Source organism: Oncorhynchus mykiss, chromosome 17 (genome assembly GCF_057628025.1).
Source record: "Oncorhynchus mykiss isolate SJ-2025 chromosome 17, ASM5762802v1, whole genome shotgun sequence".
In the NCBI taxonomy this organism is placed as follows: Eukaryota; Metazoa; Chordata; class Actinopteri; order Salmoniformes; family Salmonidae; genus Oncorhynchus; species Oncorhynchus mykiss.
The window spans coordinates 77,265,764-77,285,678 of record NC_143038.1 but is presented as its reverse complement, the minus strand read 5'-3'; the positions used below and the strand labels follow the sequence as shown (position 1 = coordinate 77,285,678).

General features: G+C 43.2%; 1 protein-coding gene across 1 annotated transcript; it reads right to left on the bottom strand.

The window, feature by feature from the left end:
• Positions 1–1,706: 1,706 nt before the first annotated feature.
• On the bottom strand, positions 1,707–18,174 carry LOC110494840 (mimecan). The gene is made up of 6 exons (XM_021570164.3): positions 17,237–18,174; positions 8,328–8,418; positions 6,405–6,569; positions 5,034–5,236; positions 4,377–4,469; positions 1,707–3,413 (listed from the first exon to the last, which is right to left on the bottom strand). The coding sequence occupies exons 1-6, from the start codon at positions 17,390–17,392 to the stop codon at positions 3,243–3,245; spliced, it is 879 nt and encodes a 292-aa protein (XP_021425839.2). The 5' UTR covers positions 17,393–18,174; the 3' UTR covers positions 1,707–3,242.
• Positions 18,175–19,915: the final 1,741 nt, after the last annotated feature.

Genomic DNA, 19,915 nt, shown 5'->3' with positions numbered 1-19,915 from the left:
GTTAAGAGGACCTACTGACCCTCTATACTTCTCTGTTAAGAAGACCTACTGACCCTCTATACTTCTCTATTAAGAGGCCCTACTGACCCTCTACTTCTCTGTTAAGAGAACCTACTGACCCTCTTTACTTCTCTGTTAAGAGGACCTACTGACCCTGTACTTCTCTGTTAAGAGGACCTACTGACCCTCTACTTCTCTGTTAAGAGGACCTACTGACCCTCTACTTCTCTGTTAAGAGGACCTACTGAACCTCTACTTCTCTGTTAAGAGGACCTACTGACCCTCTAGCATACCTCTTATAGCCTCTTATAACCTAGCCTACCTCCAATAGCCTAGCCTACCTCTTATAGCCTCTTATAGCCTAGCCTACCTTTATATCATCATATAGCCTAAGAAACCTCTTATACCCTGGCCTACCTCTTATAACGTAGTCTACCTCTTCTAACCCAGCCAATCTCTTATAGCCTCTTATACCCTAGCCAACCTCCTATAGCCAACCTCTTTTAGCCTTGTATACCCTAGCCAACCTCCTATATCCTTGCTTACCTCTTATAGCCTAGGCTACCTCTTATAACCTAGCCAACCTCTTGTAGCCTAGCCAACCTCTTATAACCTAGCCTACCTCTTATAGCCTATCCAACCTCCTATATCCTTGCTTACCTCTTATAGCCTAGCCAACCTCTTTTAACCTTAACCTACCTCTTATAACCGGGGCGGCAGGGTAGCCTAGTGGTTAGAGCGTTGGCTAGGACTAGTAACCGGAAGGTTGCAAAGAGCTGACAAGGTACAAATCTGTCGTTCTTCCCCCGAACAGGCAGTTAGCCCACTGTTCCTAGGCCGTAATTGAAAATAAGAATTTGTTCTTAACTGACTTGCCTAGTTAAATAAAGGTATAAAGAAATAACCTCTTATAGCCTAGTCTACCTCATATAGCACAGCCTACCTCTTAAACCCTAGCCTACCTCCTATATCCAAGCATACCTCTAATATAATCGTATAGCCTATTCTACCTCGTATAGCCTAGCCTAGCCTACCTCTCATAGCCTCTTATATCCTAGCCTACCACTTATAACCTAGCCTACCTCCTATAACCTCATATAGCCTAGCCTACCTCCTACAGCCTAGTCAACCTTTTATAGCCTTTTATAACCTAGCCTACCTCTTATAACCTATATATATATATATATATACTGTATATCAGTGGAAATAGTTCTGGTGGTGTGCTGTTATACTGTATATCAGTGGAAATAGTTCTGATGGTGTGCTGTTATACTGTATATCAGTGGAAATAGTTCTGGTGATGTGCTGTTATACTGTATATCAGTGGAAATAGTTCTGGTGATGTGCTGTTATACTGTATATCAGTGGAAATAGTTCTGGTGATGTGCTGTTATACTGTATATCAGTGGAAATAGTTCTGGTGATGTGCTGTTATACTGTATATCAGTGGAAATAGTTCTGGTGATGTGCTGTTATACTGTAGTGTAGTGGTGGTGTCTGCCAAGTTGGCTGGCTTAAAGTAACATCATTTACCTAGGTCTTCACTATTTGAATGTGTGGTAAACTATTAAAACCGTAGATATTTGCAATCCTTGCAGTTCATAGTTATCGTGGAGAAAGTTATCCCTTCTCTATACCGTGTCAATGTAAATGGTTGTTGTTGTTTACAAATTACACTCAGAAAAACAAACTGGGTTTCTGTTTGGTTGACGTTCATGCAGGGTTTAATTTTTTTAAAGTATTTTAATTGTATTAAAATGTATAAAAACACAGCCACGGTCAAATACAATTTCTGGGATTTTAGTGTACAGGTCAGAATCACAGGTAATAATCACAGGTGAAAATCACAAGTGATAATCACAGGTAATAATCACAGGTAATAATCGCAGGTATTAACCCCAGGTAGTAATCACAGGTATTAACCACAGGTAATAATCACAGGTAATAATCACAGGTAATAATCGCATGTAATAACCACGGGTAATAATCACAGGTAATAATCACAGGTAATAATCACATGTAATAATCTCATGTAATAATCACAGGTAATAATCGCATGTGATAATCACATGTAATAACCACAGGTAGTAATCTCATGTAATAATCACAGGTAGTAATCTCATGTAATAATCACAGGTAATAATCGCATGTGATAATCACATGTAGTAATCTCATGTAATAATCACAGGTAATAATCGCATGTAATAATCACATGTAGTAATCACATGTAATAACCACAGGTAGTAATCTCATGTAATAATCACAGGTAATAATCGCATGTGATAATCACATGTAGTAATCTCATGTAATAATCACAGGTAATAATCGCATGTAATAATCACATGTAATAACCACAGGTAATAACCACAGGTAATAACCACAGGTAATAACTACAGGTAATAACCACAGGTAATAATCACAGGTAATAATCACAGGTAATAATTCCTAATGATCCTTTTCTAAAAGGACTTTAGAAAAGGATCATACCATGTCTGATTCCACCATTTCAATATCAAAGCTTACGATTTTGAGACACATTAGGTTCACATTACTACAGGCTACGTATTTCAAAGATACATGTATTGTCAACTTCTACTTAAGAACCAGTTTACATGAAGGTAATTCACAGAATTCAGAAAGCCAAAAGCTTGACTCAACATTTTGAAGAAGTCATAATTCATACATTATGCAGAAGCAGAATAAAAGGTGTATTTACAAAGGCTTCAGACCATTTAGCTCATGTGTTCAAGTTTATGTTCAAGACCAGTCTAAACGTAAAGGAAATGAAATCAGAACCCACGCAGAGAGGAAGCCTGACGTAGCTTGCTAATGGGACACGCTAACGTTTCAGTCCCAATCCACTAGCCTTCTGAAAGACCTGGGCACAATTTTTTACAGAAGAAACGTTCAGACAGAAATGGAATGTAATTGTGTAGACGACCAGTCTTATCAGATGGTCTTGTCTTCGTCAAGTAGAATAGGGAATTGCGTTGTATGTGTCTGTCTTGCTGAAAGCCCTGTAGAATCTGTTTTACTACTGTAATGTTATTTAATAACCAGGAAGTCCATTAACGTTGGAAAACTTTTCCTAAATCCCCTAGTTATACAGAAATCCTGTTTGGACTATTCCGGATTCCCTGTTTATTCCCTACTGATTCCAGGACTCCTCCAACTAGGATTTCTGGAAAACCTGGGAATTTTGGAAAAGTTAGCGAAATCCCTTTCCCCAGGGAGTCTTTTGTTTAGCGGTATTTTCCGACGGGGAGAGACTTGAGGCAGGTGAAGCTGTCGGGGGACTTGGACAGCAGCACTGGGTTCCCATCCAACCTCACCTCTATCAGGTTGGGTCTGATGTAGTACGTGTTGTTGCCATTACAGAACGTGTCGGAGGTGACATCAGTGATGTTGTTGTTCTGTATGGCAGAGAAAAGAGAGATGAAGAGCAGGATCACTATTACTCTAGGACAGGGATGGGCAACTTTGATGGGGTAATGAATCACGTGGGACCGCAGTGGTTCGAGGGTCTGCACACGCACATCCATACACACACATGCAGTCAAGTGATTTGTGCAATCAAACTATTTGTGTGGTTAAAGTACTTAAAGGTGCAATATGCAGAAATAGCTCCGCCATTTCCTGGTTGCAAAAATGTCAGTTTATGTGACAAAATCAGTGTAGAGAATTATTGTACCATCTAAACAACTGTGAAATATATTTTCCATAAACAAACATATTGTATTTTATTCTGTTTCAAGCTGGTGGACAAAACCAAAAGTAAAAACTAAACTTGAGGATGGGAAGCATAGAAATACTGCACATAAAACAGATCTACCACTTCTTAAACTTGCTTTCAATGAGAATGACAGATCTATAAAAACACATATCTATGTGAATTTGGTCAAGTCGACCAAAAAGTGACACATTGCAGCTTTAACTCTCTTATTAATTAAATGCATTTTACCAGTAGCCAGTAGCCTCTACTCTCAACAGTAAATTCCGAGTTCTGGGCCATCAGTTGCCCATCTCTGGGTAAGGGTAGTCCCTGCTCTAGGAGTTTTTCTTGATCATGTATGAGTAGGAGAAACTCAGGGCCCAGACATTAGAGCTATCCTAGTCAGGAGAAACTCAGGCCCCAAGACAGCACTCAGAGAGCAGTGCTTTTTGACCAACATAAAGACAGCAGAGCTATTTGACCATTTCAATACTTTTTCCTGGTCAGGACAAGCAGTTCAGTTCATCAGAGCTCAGATTTTTGGGAAACTTTCAAAAAGTTTCTGAAACTTCGCTACCTCTGTCAGGATAAACTCAGACTCCTATGCATGCCATTTTGAACTCATTCTGTAGTGTCAAGTCTGAGTCTAGTGTGTGGTACTGACCTGTAGGTGAATAATGCGGACGGTCTCAGGGATCACTGGCACGGCCTCCAGCTCATTGTCTCCGAGGAACAGGTTAACCAGCTGCCTCAGTTTCTGCACCAAAAGACAGAGCACAAATCACCAACCTTATTACATTTTTTTATTTAACGAGGCAAGTCAGTTAAGAATTAATTAACTAATTCTTATTTTCAATGACGGCCTAGGAACAGTGGGTTAACTGCCTGTTCAAGGGCAGATTGACAGAATTGTACCTTGTCAGCTCGGGGATTTGAACTTGCAACCTTCCAGTTACAGCTCCAACACTCTAACCAGTAGGCCACGCTGCCGCCAGATATATTATATTCTAAATATATGCTGATGATGATCCATCTTGAAATATCCTCTTGCACTTTTAATAGTCCGTATACAAGGATTATTTCTCATTCCTTTTTACAACTCCATCCTTCCAACATGCTAGGGTATGTTAAGAGGGCAGTCCTGGAAACGCAGCCACCTGACGAGCCACAGTCAAGCACCCAAGGTGGCTTACATTGTAGCTAGATACACAATCCCGCAGCGTCTTGAACTGTCTTACCCGACAAAGATTCCAGTGGGATGGAAACGTTGTTGTTGAGTATCTTAATACACCACATGGGAGTATAATACACTGAAACATACCTTGAAGGCGTTGGCCTTGACCCCTTTGGTTTTGAGCTGATTGTGGTTGGCGTTGAAGGTTGTGAGCTTGCCGGGCAGCATGGGCAGCTTGACCAGATGGTTCTCAGCCAAATTGAGTTCCTCCAATAGGGTAAGCTTGGAGAACGCTCCGTCCTGGATCTCAGAGATCAGGTTTCCCGTCAGGTCGATTCTCTTCAGAGTCACTGGAGATAAAATGGAATAGAACGTAGGACAAAGAACATACACTAATTCTCGAATCAGAATAGCACATAAGTTCAGAGATCAGGTTCCCTGTTAGGTCGATCCTCTTCAGAGTCTCTGGAGATAAGATGGAATAGAATATAAATTCATAGATCAGGTTCCCGTCAGGTTGATACTCTTCAGAGTCACTGGAGATAAGATGGAATAGAACGTAGGACAAAGAACATACTCTAATTCTAGAATCAGAATAGAACATAAGTTCAGAGATCAGGTTCTCTGTCAGGATGATCCTCTTCAGAGTCTCTGGCATAAAATAGATTGGAGAAGAATATAACTTAATTGTCGATCAGAGGTTGTAAAATTGAGAAAATGCTGTTTTATCTAACACAAGGCACTGCTAAGCTATAGCCCTCATGCTCTGATAGGAATGGTTTATCTGTAAATAAAGTAAGTTATGCAATGTTTTGACTATTTTTCAAATGTACACACAGAAATATGGATGATTCAGAACTACCCTTCTGGGAGTTTAAACTTCTGCAGTGTAAATCTAAAACCGGGATAGAGACCGAGAGAGTTTGCCAGACATTCCGTCTCGCCAACTTTAAATCCAGATGTGCCTCTACTTATGTCAGTAAAGGGCCAGGGCCGGGCCTCGAGGGGCCCACATAACATCCACAAACACAAACAAATGCCCAAATAAAGGAAGCATTTAGATGTCTACAGACCCTCCGCGAGGCCAAGAAAATGTCCATCTGTTATCTTTCTTTCATCCCTGAATGAATATTCCTCTGTATATGTAGGGCATGTTCCAGTAGTATTGTATATGTTGGACATGTTCAGTAGTATTATATATGTAGGGCATGTTCCAGTAGTATTGTATATGTTGGACATGTTCAGTAGTATTATATATGTAGGGCATGTTCCAGTAGTTGTATATATATTGGACATGTTCCAGTAGTTTTACTTCCCAGGTTTCTAGAAATCCTGTATATCCCAGATATATGATATATAGATAGATATATCCCAGATATGTGATATATAGATAGATATATATAAGATATCTGGCTTCAGGTGAAAATAAGCAAGGAGAGAATCCTCCAACCAGGACATTTGGTGAAATCAGTGAACTTCATATCTATTAACTTCCTGTATGTTTCAACCCCGACTCACCGATTTCTGCAAAGTCTTTATTGGTGATCTTGTTGATCTTGTTATAGCGGGCGTAGAGGTAGGCAGTCTCCTTGGGCAGGGTGGGCACAGCAGTCATCTCAGGAACAACTTCCTCACAGTACACAGAGCCGGTCAGACACACACACAGCAGGCATGTGGGCAGCTCTGGAGACACAGAACACACATGATGGATGGATGTCATGGGTGGATGGATGGATGAATGGATGGATGAATGGATGGATGTCATGGATGGATGGGTGGATGGATGGATGGATGGATGGATGGATGGATGGATAGATGGATGGATGTCATGGGTGGATGGATGGGTGGATGTCATGGGTGGGTGGATGGATGGATAGATGGATGGATGGATGGATAGATGCAGCAAAGCACCTCCACAACATGATGCTGCCACCCCCGTGCTTCACGGTTGGGATGGTGTTCTTCGGCTTGCAAGCCTCCCCTTTTTCCTACAAACATAACAATGGTCATTATGGCCAAACAGTTCTATTTTGTTTCATCAGACCAGAGGACATTTCTCCAAAAGGTACCATCTTTGTCCCCATGTGCAGTTGCAAACCGTAGTCTGGCGTTTTTTATGGCGGTTTTAGAGCAGTGGCTTCTTCCTTGGTGAGTGGCCTTTCAGGTTATGTCGATATAGGACTCGTTTTACTGTGAATATAGATAATTTTGTACCTGTTTCCTGCAGCATCTTCACAAGGTCCTTTGCTGTTGTTCTGGGATTGATTTGCACTTTTCACACCAAAGTACATTCATCTCTAGGAGACAGAACGCATCTCCTTCCTGAGCGGTATGATGGCTGGGTGGTCCCATAGTGTTTATACTTGCGTACTATTGTTTGTACAGATGAACGTGGTACCTTCAGTATTTTGGAAATTGCTCCCGAGGATGAACCAGACTTGTGAAAGTCTGGCTGATTTCTTTTGATTTTCCCATGATGTCAAGCAAAGATGCACTGAGTTTGAAGGTAGGCCTTGAAATACATCCACATGATGTCAATTAGCCTATCAGAAGCTTCTAAAGCCATGACATCATTTTCTGGAATTTTCCAAGCTGTTTAGAGGCACAGTCAACTTAGTGTATGTAAACTTCTGACCCACAATAAGTTAAATAATCTGTCTGTAAACAATTGTTGGAACAATTACTTGTGCCATGCAGATAGCACTTTGAGGCTATTGTAGTTGCAAAGGTTGCTTTCGTTGGTGTGTGTGTGTGTGTGTGTGTGTGTGTGTGTGTGTGTGTGTGTGTGTGTGTGTGTGTGTGTGTGTGTGTGTGTGTGTGTGTGTGTGTGTGTGTGTGTGTGTGTGTGTGTCTGGTCTTCTCCCAGGCCGACAGACAGAAAGACACACAGGCAGACACATAGGCAGACGCGGTGCATGACAGCTTCCATTTAGTGCTGTTGTGTGTTCCCTTTGCTACCCCACACAGCTAGGCAGTACATCAGGAAAGAGAGTGAGTCTGGGAGAGGAAGAGGGAAGGAGAAAGAGAGTGAGTCTGGGAGAGGAAGTGGCAGGGAGAGGCATGGATAGACAGGGAGACAAAGACTGAGGCAGGTAGAGAGGGAGAGGCATGGGGAGACAGGGAGTCAAAGACTGAGGCAGGTAGAGAGGGAGAGGCATGGGGAGACAGGGAGACAAAGACTGAGGCAGGTAGAGAGGGAGAGGCATGGGGAGACAGGGAGTCAAAGACAGGGAGAGAGGCAGGGAGAGAGAGAGATGGAGAGTGAGGCAGGGAGAGAGGGAGAGTCAAAGGGAGAGACCAGTATGGATGGAGAGAGAAGAGGAGGAATGAAGAGACAGAGAGGGATGAAGAGGCAGAGAGAGACCAGTATGGACAGAGGGAGAAGGGGAGGGAGGAAGAGGCAGGGAGGGAGGAACAAGAAAGCTAAAGTAGCTATCTTACCTGAGGCTGGGGCATCGTCTGGTTCATCAGCAGGCAGGAAGACCATTCTGGAGTCATAGTCCTCTCCCAGCCACAACGCTGCTGCCTCTCTCTAGTGGAGGAAAATAGTCACACTTTTAGGATTAACACTGTAGAGTAACATTTAGGATTAATACTGTAGAGTAACATTTAGGATTAATACTGTAGAGTAACATTTAGGATTATTACTGTAGAAAAACACTGTTAGGATTAATACTGTAGAGTAACATTTAGGATTAATACTGTAGAGTCACATTTAGGATTAATACTGTAGAGTAACATTTAGGATTAGCACTGTAGAGTAACATTTAGGATTAATACTGTAGAGTAACATTTAGGATTAGCACTGTGGAGTAACATTTAGGATTATTACTGTAGAGTAACATTTAGGATTAATACTGTAGAGTAACATTTAGGATTAATACTGTAGAGTAACATTTAGGATTAGCACTGTAGAGTAACATTTAGGATTATTACTGTAGAGTAACATTTAGGATTAATACTGCAGACCCGTCAAACTCAACTCTGGACCTCAAAGACAGTTCCACTGCTTTTTTTCATTGTTTCCCTGTTCCCAGACCTGCTACCTCTCTCTGGGTGGGAACAGACCTGCTACCTCTCTCTGGGTGGAAACAGACCTGCTACCTCTCTCTAGATGGGAACAGACCTGCTACCTCTCTCTAGATGGGAACAGACCTGCTACCTCTCTCTGGGTGGGAACAGACCTGCTACCTCTCTCTGGGTGGGAACAGACCTGCTAACTCTCTCTGGGTGGGAACAGACCTGCTAACTCTCTCTGGGTGGGAACAGACCTGCTACCTCTCTCTGGATTGGAACAGACCTGTTACCTCTCTCTGGATGGGAACAGACCTGTTACCTCTCTCTGGATGGGAACAGACCTGCTACCTCTCTCTAGATGGGAACAGACCTGCTACCTCTCTCTAGATGGGAACAGACCTGCTACCTCTCTCTAGATGGGAACAGACCTGCTACCTCTCTCTAGATGGGAACAGACCTGCTACCTCTCTCTAGATGGGAACAGACCTGCTACCTCTCTCTAGATGGGAACAGACCTGCTACCTCTCTCTGGATGGGAAAAGACCTGCTACCTCTCTCTAGATGGGAACAGACCTGCTACCTCTCTCTAGATGGGAACAGACCTGCTACCTCTCTCTAGATAGGAACAGACCTGCTACCTCTCTCTAGATGGGAACAGACCAACACACTTATGAAAACTACATACCTGTAACATAACCCTCAGCTTAAATGGTAAGATACAGTATGTGAGAGGGATGGAGAGAGACTCAAGGAGAGGTAGGGAGAAAGATGGAGAAATGGCCTAAATGGGGTGTGGGCATGGTTGACTTGGGGGGGGGGGGGGTTGATTGGTTGAGGGGGGTGTGTGTTTGTGGCCTGGATGTAGGTTCTCCCGGTGTGGGTCCTCTATGTGTAGGTCCGTGGGGGGGGGGGGGGGGGGGGGCTATACAGAGTCAATGTGGAGGCTATATACAGGGGGTACCGGTACAGAGTCAATGTGGAGGCTATATACAGGGGGTTCTGGTACAGAGTCAATGTGGAGGCTATATACAGGGGGTACCGGTACAGAGTCAATGTGGAGGCTATATACAGGGGGTTCTGGTACATAGTCAATGTGGAGGCTATATACAGGGGGTACCGGTACGGAGTCAATGTGGAGGCTTATACAGGGGGTTCTGGTACAGAGTCAATGTGGAGGCTATATATAGGGTATTACAGTACAGAGTCAATGTGGAGGGTATATACAGGGTGTACCGGTACAGAGTCAATGTGGAGGCTATATACAGGGTGTACCGGCACAGAGTCAATGTGGAGGCTATATACAGGGTGTTACGGTACAGAGTCAATGTGGAGGCTATATACAGGGTGTACCGGTACAGAGTCAATGTGGAGGCTATATACAGTGCATTGCGAAATTATTCGGCCCCCTTGAACTTTGCGACCTTTTGCCACATTTCAGGCTTCAAACATAAAGATATAAAACTTAATTTTTTTGTGAAGAATCAACAACAAGTGGGACACAATCATGAAGTGGAACAACATTTATTGGATATTTCAAACTTTTTTAACAAATCAAAAACTGAAAAATTGGGCGTGCAAAATTATTCAGCCCCTTTACTTTCAGTGCAGCAAACTCTCTCCAGAAGTTCAGTGAGGATCTCTGAATTATCCAATGTTGACCTAAATGACTAATGATGATAAATACAATCCACCTGTGTGTAATCAAGTCTCCGTATAAATGCACCTGCACTGTGATAGTCTCAGAGGTCCGTTAAAAGCGCAGAGAGCATCATGAAGAACAAGGAACACACCAGGCAGGTCCGAGATACTGTTGTGAAGAAGTTTAAAGACGGATTTGGATACAAAAAGATTTCCCAAGCTTTAAACATCCCAAGGAGCACTGTGCAAGCGATAATATTGAAATGGAAGGAGTATCAGACCACTGCAAATCTACCAAGACCTGGCCGTCCCTCTAAACGTTCAGCTCATACAAGGAGAAGACTGATCAGAGATGCAGCCAAGAGGCCCATGATCACTCTGGATGAACTGCAGAGATCTACAGCTGAGGTGGGAGACTCTGTCCATAGGACAACAATCAGTCGTATATTGCACAAATCTGGCCTTTATGGAAGAGTGGCAAGAAGAAAGCCATTTCTTAAAGATATCCATAAAAAGTGTCGTTTAAAGTTTGCCACAAGCCACCTGGGAGACACACCAAACATGTGGAAGAAGGTGCTCTGGTCAGATGAAACCAAAATTGAACTTTTCGGCAACAATGCAAGATGTTATGTTTGGCGTAAAAGCAACACAGCTCATCACCCTGAACACACCATCCCCACTGTCAAACATGGTGGTGGCAGCATCATGGTTTGGGCCTGCTTTTCTTCAGCAGGGACAGGGAAGATGGTTAAAATTGATGGGAAGATGGATGGAGCCAAATACAGGACCATTCTGGAAGAAAACCTGATGGAGTCTGCAAAAGACCTGAGACTGGGACGGAGATTTGTCTTCCAACAAGACAATGATCCAAAACATAAAGCAAAATCTACAATGGAATGGTTCAAAAATAAACATATCCAGGTGTTAGAATGGCCAAGTCAAAGTCCAGACCTGAATCCAATCGAGAATCTGTGGAAAGAACTGAAAACTGCTGTTCACAAATGCTCTCCATCCAACCGCACTGAGCTCGAGCTGTTTTGCAAGGAGGAATGGGACAAAATTTCAGTCTCTCGAGGTGCAAAACTGATAGAGACATACCCCAAGCGACTTACAGCTGTAATTGCAGCAAAAGGTGGCGCTACAAAGTATTAACTTAAGGGGGCTGAATAATTTTGCACGCCCAATTTTTCAGTTTTTGATTTGTTAAAAAAGTTTGAAATATCCAATAAATGTTGTTCCACTTCATGATTGTGTCCCACTTGTTGTTGATTCTTCACAAAAAAAATACAGTTTTATATCTTTATGTTTGAAGCCTGAAATGTGGCAAAAGGTCGCAAAGTTCAAGGCTGCCGAATTCTTTCGCAATGCACTGTACAGGGTGTTATGGTACAGAGTCATTGTGGAGGCTACATACAGGGGGTACCAGTACAGAGTCAATGTAGAGGCTATATATAGGGTGTTACGGTACAGAGTCAAGGTAGAGGCAACCTTCTCCACTACAGCCTTGTCGATGAGAATGGGGGCTTGTCGATGAGAATGGGGGCTTGTCGATGAGAATGGGGGCTTGTCGATGAGAATGGGGGCTTGTCGATGAGAATGGGGGCTTGTAGATGAGAATGGGGACTTGTCGATGAGAATGGGGCTTGTTGATGAGAATGGGGGCTTGCTCGGTCCTCCTCTTTCTGAAGTCCACAATCCCAGATATCCAAATCCCTCTTTATTTCGGACATCTTTCAACCGGGATTTCTGTAAAACCTGGGAATTTTCGGGATGTTACTGTAATTTTGACATATAGTATACCTGTGCATGCAAGCTCTCAGTTCATATGGTCAGTTGGTCATATGGTGGGAGAAACTGCAACTGTAACACCAAGTACTTTATATTGGCTTCCCTGAAGATCTGAATGTTTCTGTCATAGTGTGTTGTTGTATTTTGGAGAGCACAGATGTACTGTGATCTTCCAGCTTCTCTAGCCATCTGGCAGAAACATCAACTTTGAGGTTTTGTTAGCATTGTTTGACTTTGGTGTCTTTCAGGAGTATACACTCTTCACTTCTTTTAGTAAAACTATCTAAAAGCTGTTTAGATTCTTATTCCAGAAGTCTCTATTATTCCATTGCTGGGCATTTCAGTTGCAGCATAACAGCAGTCCAGAATCTCTTACCCATACAGTGGCTTGCAAAAGTATTCACCCCCCTTGGCATTTTTCCTATTTTAATGCCTTACAACCTGGAATTAAAATTGAGGGGGCTTTGTATAATTTGATTTACACAACATGCCTGGCACTTTGATGATGCAAAATATTTTTTCTTGTGAAACAAACAAGAAATAAGATAAAAACAACAGAAAACTTGAGCGTGCATAACTATTCACCCCCCCCCCCCCCCCAAAGTCAATACTTTGTAGAGCAACCTTTTTGAAGAAAATTACAGCTGCAAGTCTCTTGGGGTATGTCTCCATCAGCTTGGCACATCTAGCCACTGGGATTTTTTCCCATTCTTCAAGGCAAAACTGCTCCAGCTCCTTCAAGTTGGATGGGTTCCGCTGGTGTACAGCAATCTTTTAGTCATACCACAGATTCTCAATTGGATTGAGGTCTGGGCTTTGACAAGGCCATTCCAAGACATTTAAATGTTTTCCCTTAAACCACTTGAGTGTTGCTTTAGCAGTATGCTTAGGGTTATTGTCCTGCTGGAAGGTGAACCTCCATCCCAAGTAAAATCTCTGGAAGACTGAAACAGGTTTCCCTCAAGGATTTCTGTTTATTTAGCACCATCCATCATTCCTTCAGTTTGGACCAGTTTACCAGTCCCTGCCAATGAAAAACATCCCCACAGCATGATGCAGCTTCTACCATGCTTCACTGTGGGGATGGTGTTCTCAGGGTGATGAGAGGTGTTGGGTTTGTGCCAGACCTAACATTTTCCTTGATGACCAAAAAGCAAAATTTTTGTCATTCGACCAAAGTACCTTCTTCCATATGTTTGTGGAGTCTCCCACATGCCTTTTGGTGAACACCAAACGTGTTTGCTTATTTCTTTCATCAAGCAATGGCTTTTTTCTGGCCACTCTTCCGTAAAGCCCAGCTCTGTGGCGTGTTCGGCTTAAAGTGGTCCTATAGACAGATACTCCAATCTCCGCTGTGGAGCTTTGCAGCTCCTTCAGGGTTATCTTTGGTCTCTTTGTTGCCTCTCTGATTAATGTCCTCCTTGCCTGGTCCGTGAGTTTTGGTGGGCGGCTCTCTCTTGGCAGGTTTGTTGTGGTGCCATATTCTTTACATTTTTTAATAATGGATTTAATGGTGCTCTGTGTGATGTTCAAAGTTTCTGATTTTTTTTTATAACCCAACCCTGATCTGTACTTCCCCACAACTTTGTCCCTGACCTGTTTGGAGAGCTCCTTGGTCTTCATGGGGCCGCTTGCTTGGTGGTGCCCCTTGCTTGGTGGTGTTGCCGACTCTGGGGCCTTTCAGAACAGGTGGAAAAATACTGAGATCATGTGACAGATCACGTGACACTTAGATTGTACACAGGTGGACTTTATTTAACTAATTATGTAACTTCTGAAGGTAATTGGTTGCACCAGATCTTATTCAGGGGCTTCATAGCAAAGGGTGTGATTATATATGCACGCACCATTTTTCCGTTTTTCATTTTAAATTCGTATGTTATTTTTTTCATTTAACTTCAACAATTTGGACTATTTTGTGTATGTCCATTACATGAATTCCAAATAAAAATCCATTTGAATTACAGGTTGTAATGCAACAAAATAGGAAAAATGCCAAGGGAGATTAATACTTTTGCAAGGCACTGTAGCTGTTAACCCTGAACTATTTAGCCACTGGAAGCCTAACCCAGCAGAGCACAGGAGTCATGACTTGGTGTTCACTTGCCTGTTCTGGTAAAATAACTACTCCCCCTGTTCTCCAGTACCTGAGCCCATGACCTCCTGGCATCTGGACCAGGGGTGCTGTTTGGAGTTCTCCAGACAGAAACCTCAGTTATGTGCCATTTTAATGTTACCTAAACATTGTAGGAATGTTAACTGTGTTCTGGGTGAGCCCTGATCTTTGGCCCCTTCTTTGGCTTCAGAACCAGGGATGAGCCTTGGAATTTAAGCCTACCTAACGTCCATGGAACATTCAAGCCCTGAGCTTTTTTGGCCCCTTGGCAGAAGGAGAGGGGCCCCTTGGCAGGAGGAGGAGGGCCCCTTGGCAGAAGGAGAGGGGCCCCTTGGCAGGAGGAGGAGGGCCCCTTGGGGGGAGGAGGAGGAGGGCCCCTTGGCGGGAGGAGGGCCCCTTGGCGGGAAGAGGAGGAGGGCCCCTTGGCGGGAAGAGGAGGAGGGCCCCTGGGCAGGAGGAGGGCCCCTTGGCGGGAGGAGGAGGAGGGCCCCTTGGCGGGAAGAGGAGGAGGGCCCCTTGGCGGGAGGAGGAGGAGGGCCCCTTGGCTGGAAGAGGAGGTGGGCCCCTTGGCAGGAGGAGGAAGAAGGCCCCTTGGCAGGAGGAGGAAGAGGGCTCCTTGGCAGGAGGAGGAGGGCCCCATGGCAACTGTTTGGATGGGAGTTCTCCAGACTGGAATCTCAGTTCTGCTCCATGGGGACTCCATTAGAAAGTTGCCTAACATTGTAGAAATATTCACTGTTTTCTTGGCTGCCAGACCAGGGCTGCTGTGAGTTCCTAGACTGCTTCTGCTCCATTGGGACTCCATTGGTTACCTACAGTACCTTACTCCAACATAACCTAACATTATAGGAACGTTAACTGTTTGCTGGGTGAGAATTGAGCGCTGGCCTCTTAGCAAGGGGAAAAGCAGGGCCCCTTGGCTTCAGAGACAGGACTGCTGTTTGGATAGGGGTTCACTGCTTCATACCTCAACTCAGTTGGAGACTCCCGCAGCAACCAAACTACATTTGGACTCCATTGGAATGTTACCCAAAGTTATAGGAATGTTAACTGTTTGCTGAGTGAGCCCTGAATCCTGGCCCCTTGGCAGCTAAACCAGGCATGTTGTTTGGAAAGGAGCTCAGCAGACTGGAACCAGCCTGATTGTCATGAGCCCTTGAGGCAGAACTCAGCGCTTTCCGCTAGATGGGTCAGCTGCTAAGTAAAATTGGCTATATTGTAAAAATTCATGAAAACTAAAATGTGCTTTTTGGTCTTAATTTAAAGGAACAATTCACCCATTTTGAGTATAGTTTTTGTGCATTTCTGAATTATGTTATATCGATTCCCGGATTCATGTCTATCTGAGATATTCTCCGTTCAAGCAGGCAGAAATACAGCCAGTATAATGAGTTTGCATCATATGGGTGAATCTTTGCTTTAAGGTTAGGGTTAGACATTAGGGCTCGCAGTGTTAGGGTTAGGTTTAAAATAAGATTGTATGACTTCACGAGTCAAATCAATAAATGCCAAACTGCGTTCGGTTCAGCAGGAGCTTTGGAATGTTACCTAATATTCAAGGACATTCAAGGAGCCTCAACTGTTTGCTGGGTGACCTCTGACCTCTGGCCCCTTAGCAGAAGGAGTTGGGCCCCTTGGGAGCTGAAGCAGGGCTTATCCAAAATGGAACATCCGTTCTACTAGAGCAGTGGAACCTCCATTCTACTAGGGCAGTGGAAACTCCATTCTACTAGGGCAGTGGAACCTCCATTCTACTAGGGCAGTGGAACCTCAATTCTACTAGGGCAGTGGAAACTCCATTCTACTAGGGCAGTGGAACCTCCATTCAACTAGGGCAGTGGAACCTCCATTCTACTAGGGCAGTGGAACCTCCATTCTACTAAGGCAGTGGAACCTCCATTCTACTAGGGCAGTGGAACCTCCATTCTACTAGGGCAGTGGAACCTCCATTCTACTAGGGCAGTGAAACCTCCATTCTACTAGGGCAGTGGAACCTCCATTCTACTAGGGCAGTGGAACCTCCATTCTACTAGGGCAGTGGAACCTCCATTATACTAGGGCAGTGGAACCCTACTGTGCTGACTAATCACAATCACTATGAGTCTGGACTGAGTCTGGAGCTCTGGACAGACAACCCAGCCAACCGCTTTCAAATCAGTCCCTGATGGCACAGATTTCACCCGGCAGGAATTAGACTAGGGGATAGAGAAATTAGACTCGGACTGTCATCCAAATCGGACTGTTACAGTGAAGTGGGACTGAGGCCAATGGCTATGGTTTGAGTTGCTACTGACATAATAATATAGACCAGTTGTTATTGCTGAGGCATTGTTAAATAATGCATGAATAAGACAATGTTTGCATACAACAACAAAAAATAGAATGTTCAAAGGAAAGTAGATTATTTGTTTTCAAAGTATAAAACAAACAACTGGTTATGTAATTATTTGCCTCTAATTACATAGTATATATTTTATAGTTTATATATATATATATATATATATATATATATATATATATATATATACAGTACCAGTCATTCCAGGGTTTTTATTTATTTTGACTATTTCCTACATTGTAGAATAATAGTGAAGACATCAAAACTATGAAATAATACATATGGAATCATGTAGTAACCAAAAAAAAGTGTTTAATTAAACAAATCAAAATATGTTTTATGTTGAAGATTCTTCAAAGTAGCCACCCTTTGCCTTAATGACAGCTTTGCTCACTCTTGGCATTATTTTCAATACTGGAAAAGAAGACTGATATAAAAAAAAATACATCTTACCTTAGACCTCCTTGCTTCCAGATAAACTTCTCTATCGAACAATACATCCTGTTGTTTCAGTCGGAGCGTTGAGTCCTGGTTAAAGTGTTTCCCAGTCAAGGAGAGCACCCACGGTGACAGTATAACGGAGAAGAGTAACATTCTCACAGTTCCCATCGTGTCTGTGCTGTGGTGTGTTACCTAGCTGGAAGCTGTGGTAAAGTGTGAGGAGGCAGTGCAAGCTATGGGTTAGTAGTAGTAGTAGCAGTAAGTTATTTTCTCAGTGGCAGGCTGTGTGTAAAATGTGATTGGTCAAATCAGTATTTAAAGCCTGCACAAGGAGATTCTTGAAGCACAGGAGAGTTTATGGAACAGACTTTAACCCCTTGGTTGCAAGTTTAGACAGGGGGAAACACCTCTCCACTCAGCTGCTGCTGCAGTCACTATGTCACTATGGTTATTGTGAGTAACCTAATTTATGTTCCTTTAACTCCGCCTTCTAGTTATCTCCTACCATTCTGATGGATTGGAGACTGTCAGAAAACATGGTTGTAACGTTAATCATCAAATCAAATCAAAATCAAATCAAATTTATTTATATAGCCCTTCGTACATCAGCTGATATCTCAAAGTGCTGTACAGAAACCCAGCCTAAAACCCCAAACAGCAAGCAATGCAGGTGTAGAAGCACGGTGGCTAGGAAAAACTCCCTAGAAAGGCCAAAACCTAGGAAGAAACCTAGAGAGGAACCAGGCTATGTCGGGTGGCCAGTCCTCTTCTGGCTGTGCCGGGTGGAGATTATAACAGAACATGGCCAAGATGTTCAAATGTTCATAAATGACCAGCATGGTCAAATAATAATAATCACAGGCAGAACAGTGGAAACTGGAGCAGCAGCACGGCCAGGTGGACTGGAGACAGCAAGGAGTCATCATGTCAGGTTTTCCTGAGGCATGGTCCTAGGGTTCAGGTCCTCCGAGAGAGAGAAAGAAAGAGAGAAAGAGAGAATTAGAGAGAGCACACTTACATTCACACAGGACACCGAATAGGACAGGAGAAGTACTCCAGATATAACAAACACAAATAATTTGGTTGTTTTTCCATTGTTTACCTCAAGGCAGATGCCACTGGGGCAGAGTGGCCCACACTCATTGGATATGGCATGTTTAAATGTTAGAGCAATCACAATGTTAGAACATTTCTCGTGAATGTATTTTATTTATCTAGACCTTATTTTACCAGGTAAGTTGACTGAAAACACATTCTCATTTACAGCAACGACCTGGGGAATAGTTACAGGGGAGAGGAGGGGGATGAATGATCCAATTGGAAGCTGGGGATGATTAGCTGACCATGATGGTATGAGGGCTAGATTGGGTCAATCTCCAACCTTCCATTCTTAAACAAAAATTCAGCCAACTTTAATTATTATTCCAATCTGTTTTTTTCGTGCCCGACACAGCACAGCGACAGTCTTAGTTAAAGTGGTGAAGTATCTAATGGCCAACACAGATGCCAAACAGCTCTCTGTCCTTGTACTCTTAGATTTAAGTGCTGCATTCAACACTGTTGACCGTGATGTCCTTCTGGACAGACCGGAGAGGTGGGTTGGCTTCTATGGTCCAGTTCTAATTTGGTTTAGGACCTATTTAATCGGTCAAGAGTTTTTTTGTCAACCTTGGAGAACATACCTCAGAGAAAATACACATCACATGTGGCGTTCCACAAGGTTCTATTTTGGGTCCGGTACTGTTCCGTTTATACAGTGACTTCGTAAATTATTCAGACCCCTTGACTTTTTCCACATTGTTACGTTACAGCCTTATTCTAAAATGGAGTAAAAATAAATCAATCTCAGCAATCTACACACAATACCCAAATAATGATATAGCAAAATGTTTTTGTTTTTATACATTTATGAAAATGAACAAAAACTCAAAATGTATTTACATAAGTATTCAGACCCTTTGCTATTAGTCTCGAAATTGAGCTCTGGTGCATCCTGTTTCCTTTGATCATCCTTGAGATGTTTCTATAACTTGATTGGAGTCCACCTGTGGTAAATTCAATTGATTAGACATGATTTGGAAAGGCACACACCTGTCTATATAAGGTCCCACAGTTGACGGTGCATGTCAGAGCAAAAACAAAGCCATGAGGTTGAAGGAATTGTCCATAGAGTTCAGAGACAGAATTGTGTTGAGAAACAGATCTGGGGAAGGGTACCAAAAAATGTCTGTAGCATTGAATGTCCCCAAGAACACAGTGGCCTCCATCATTCTTAAATGGAAGAAGTTTTCAACCACCAAGACTCTTCCTAGAGCTGTCCGCCCGGCCAAACTGAGCAGTCGGGCGAGAAGGGCCTTGGTCAGGGAGGTGACCAAGAACCCAATGGTCACTCTGACAGAGCTCTAGAGTTATTCTGTGGATATGGGAGAACCTTCCAGAAGGACAACCATCTCTGCAGCACTCCACCACCAATCAGGCCTTTATGGTAGAGTAGCCAGACAGAGGTCACTCCTCAGTAAAAAGCACATGACAGCCCGCTTGGACTTTGCCAAAAGGCACCGAAAGGACTATCAGATCATGAGAAACAAGATTCTCTGGTCAGATGAAACCACGATTTAACTCTTTGGCCCAAATGCCAAGCATCACATCTGGAGGAAACCTGGCACCAGGAGACTAGTCAGGATCGAGGGA

Excerpts from the sequence above, each read along its gene's own strand:
- LOC110494840 (XM_021570164.3), bottom strand. The coding sequence starts at position 17,392 with ATGGGAACTGTGAGAATGTTACTCTTCTCCGTTATACTGTCACCGTGG. Across the intron at positions 5,237-6,404 it reads TAAAGACTTTGCAGAAATCG|TGACTCTGAAGAGAATCGAC; the intron begins GTGAGTCGGGGT and ends TTTTATCTCCAG. Across the intron at positions 3,414-4,376 it reads TCCGCATTATTCACCTACAG|AACAACAACATCACTGATGT; the intron begins GTCAGTACCACA and ends TCTGCCATACAG.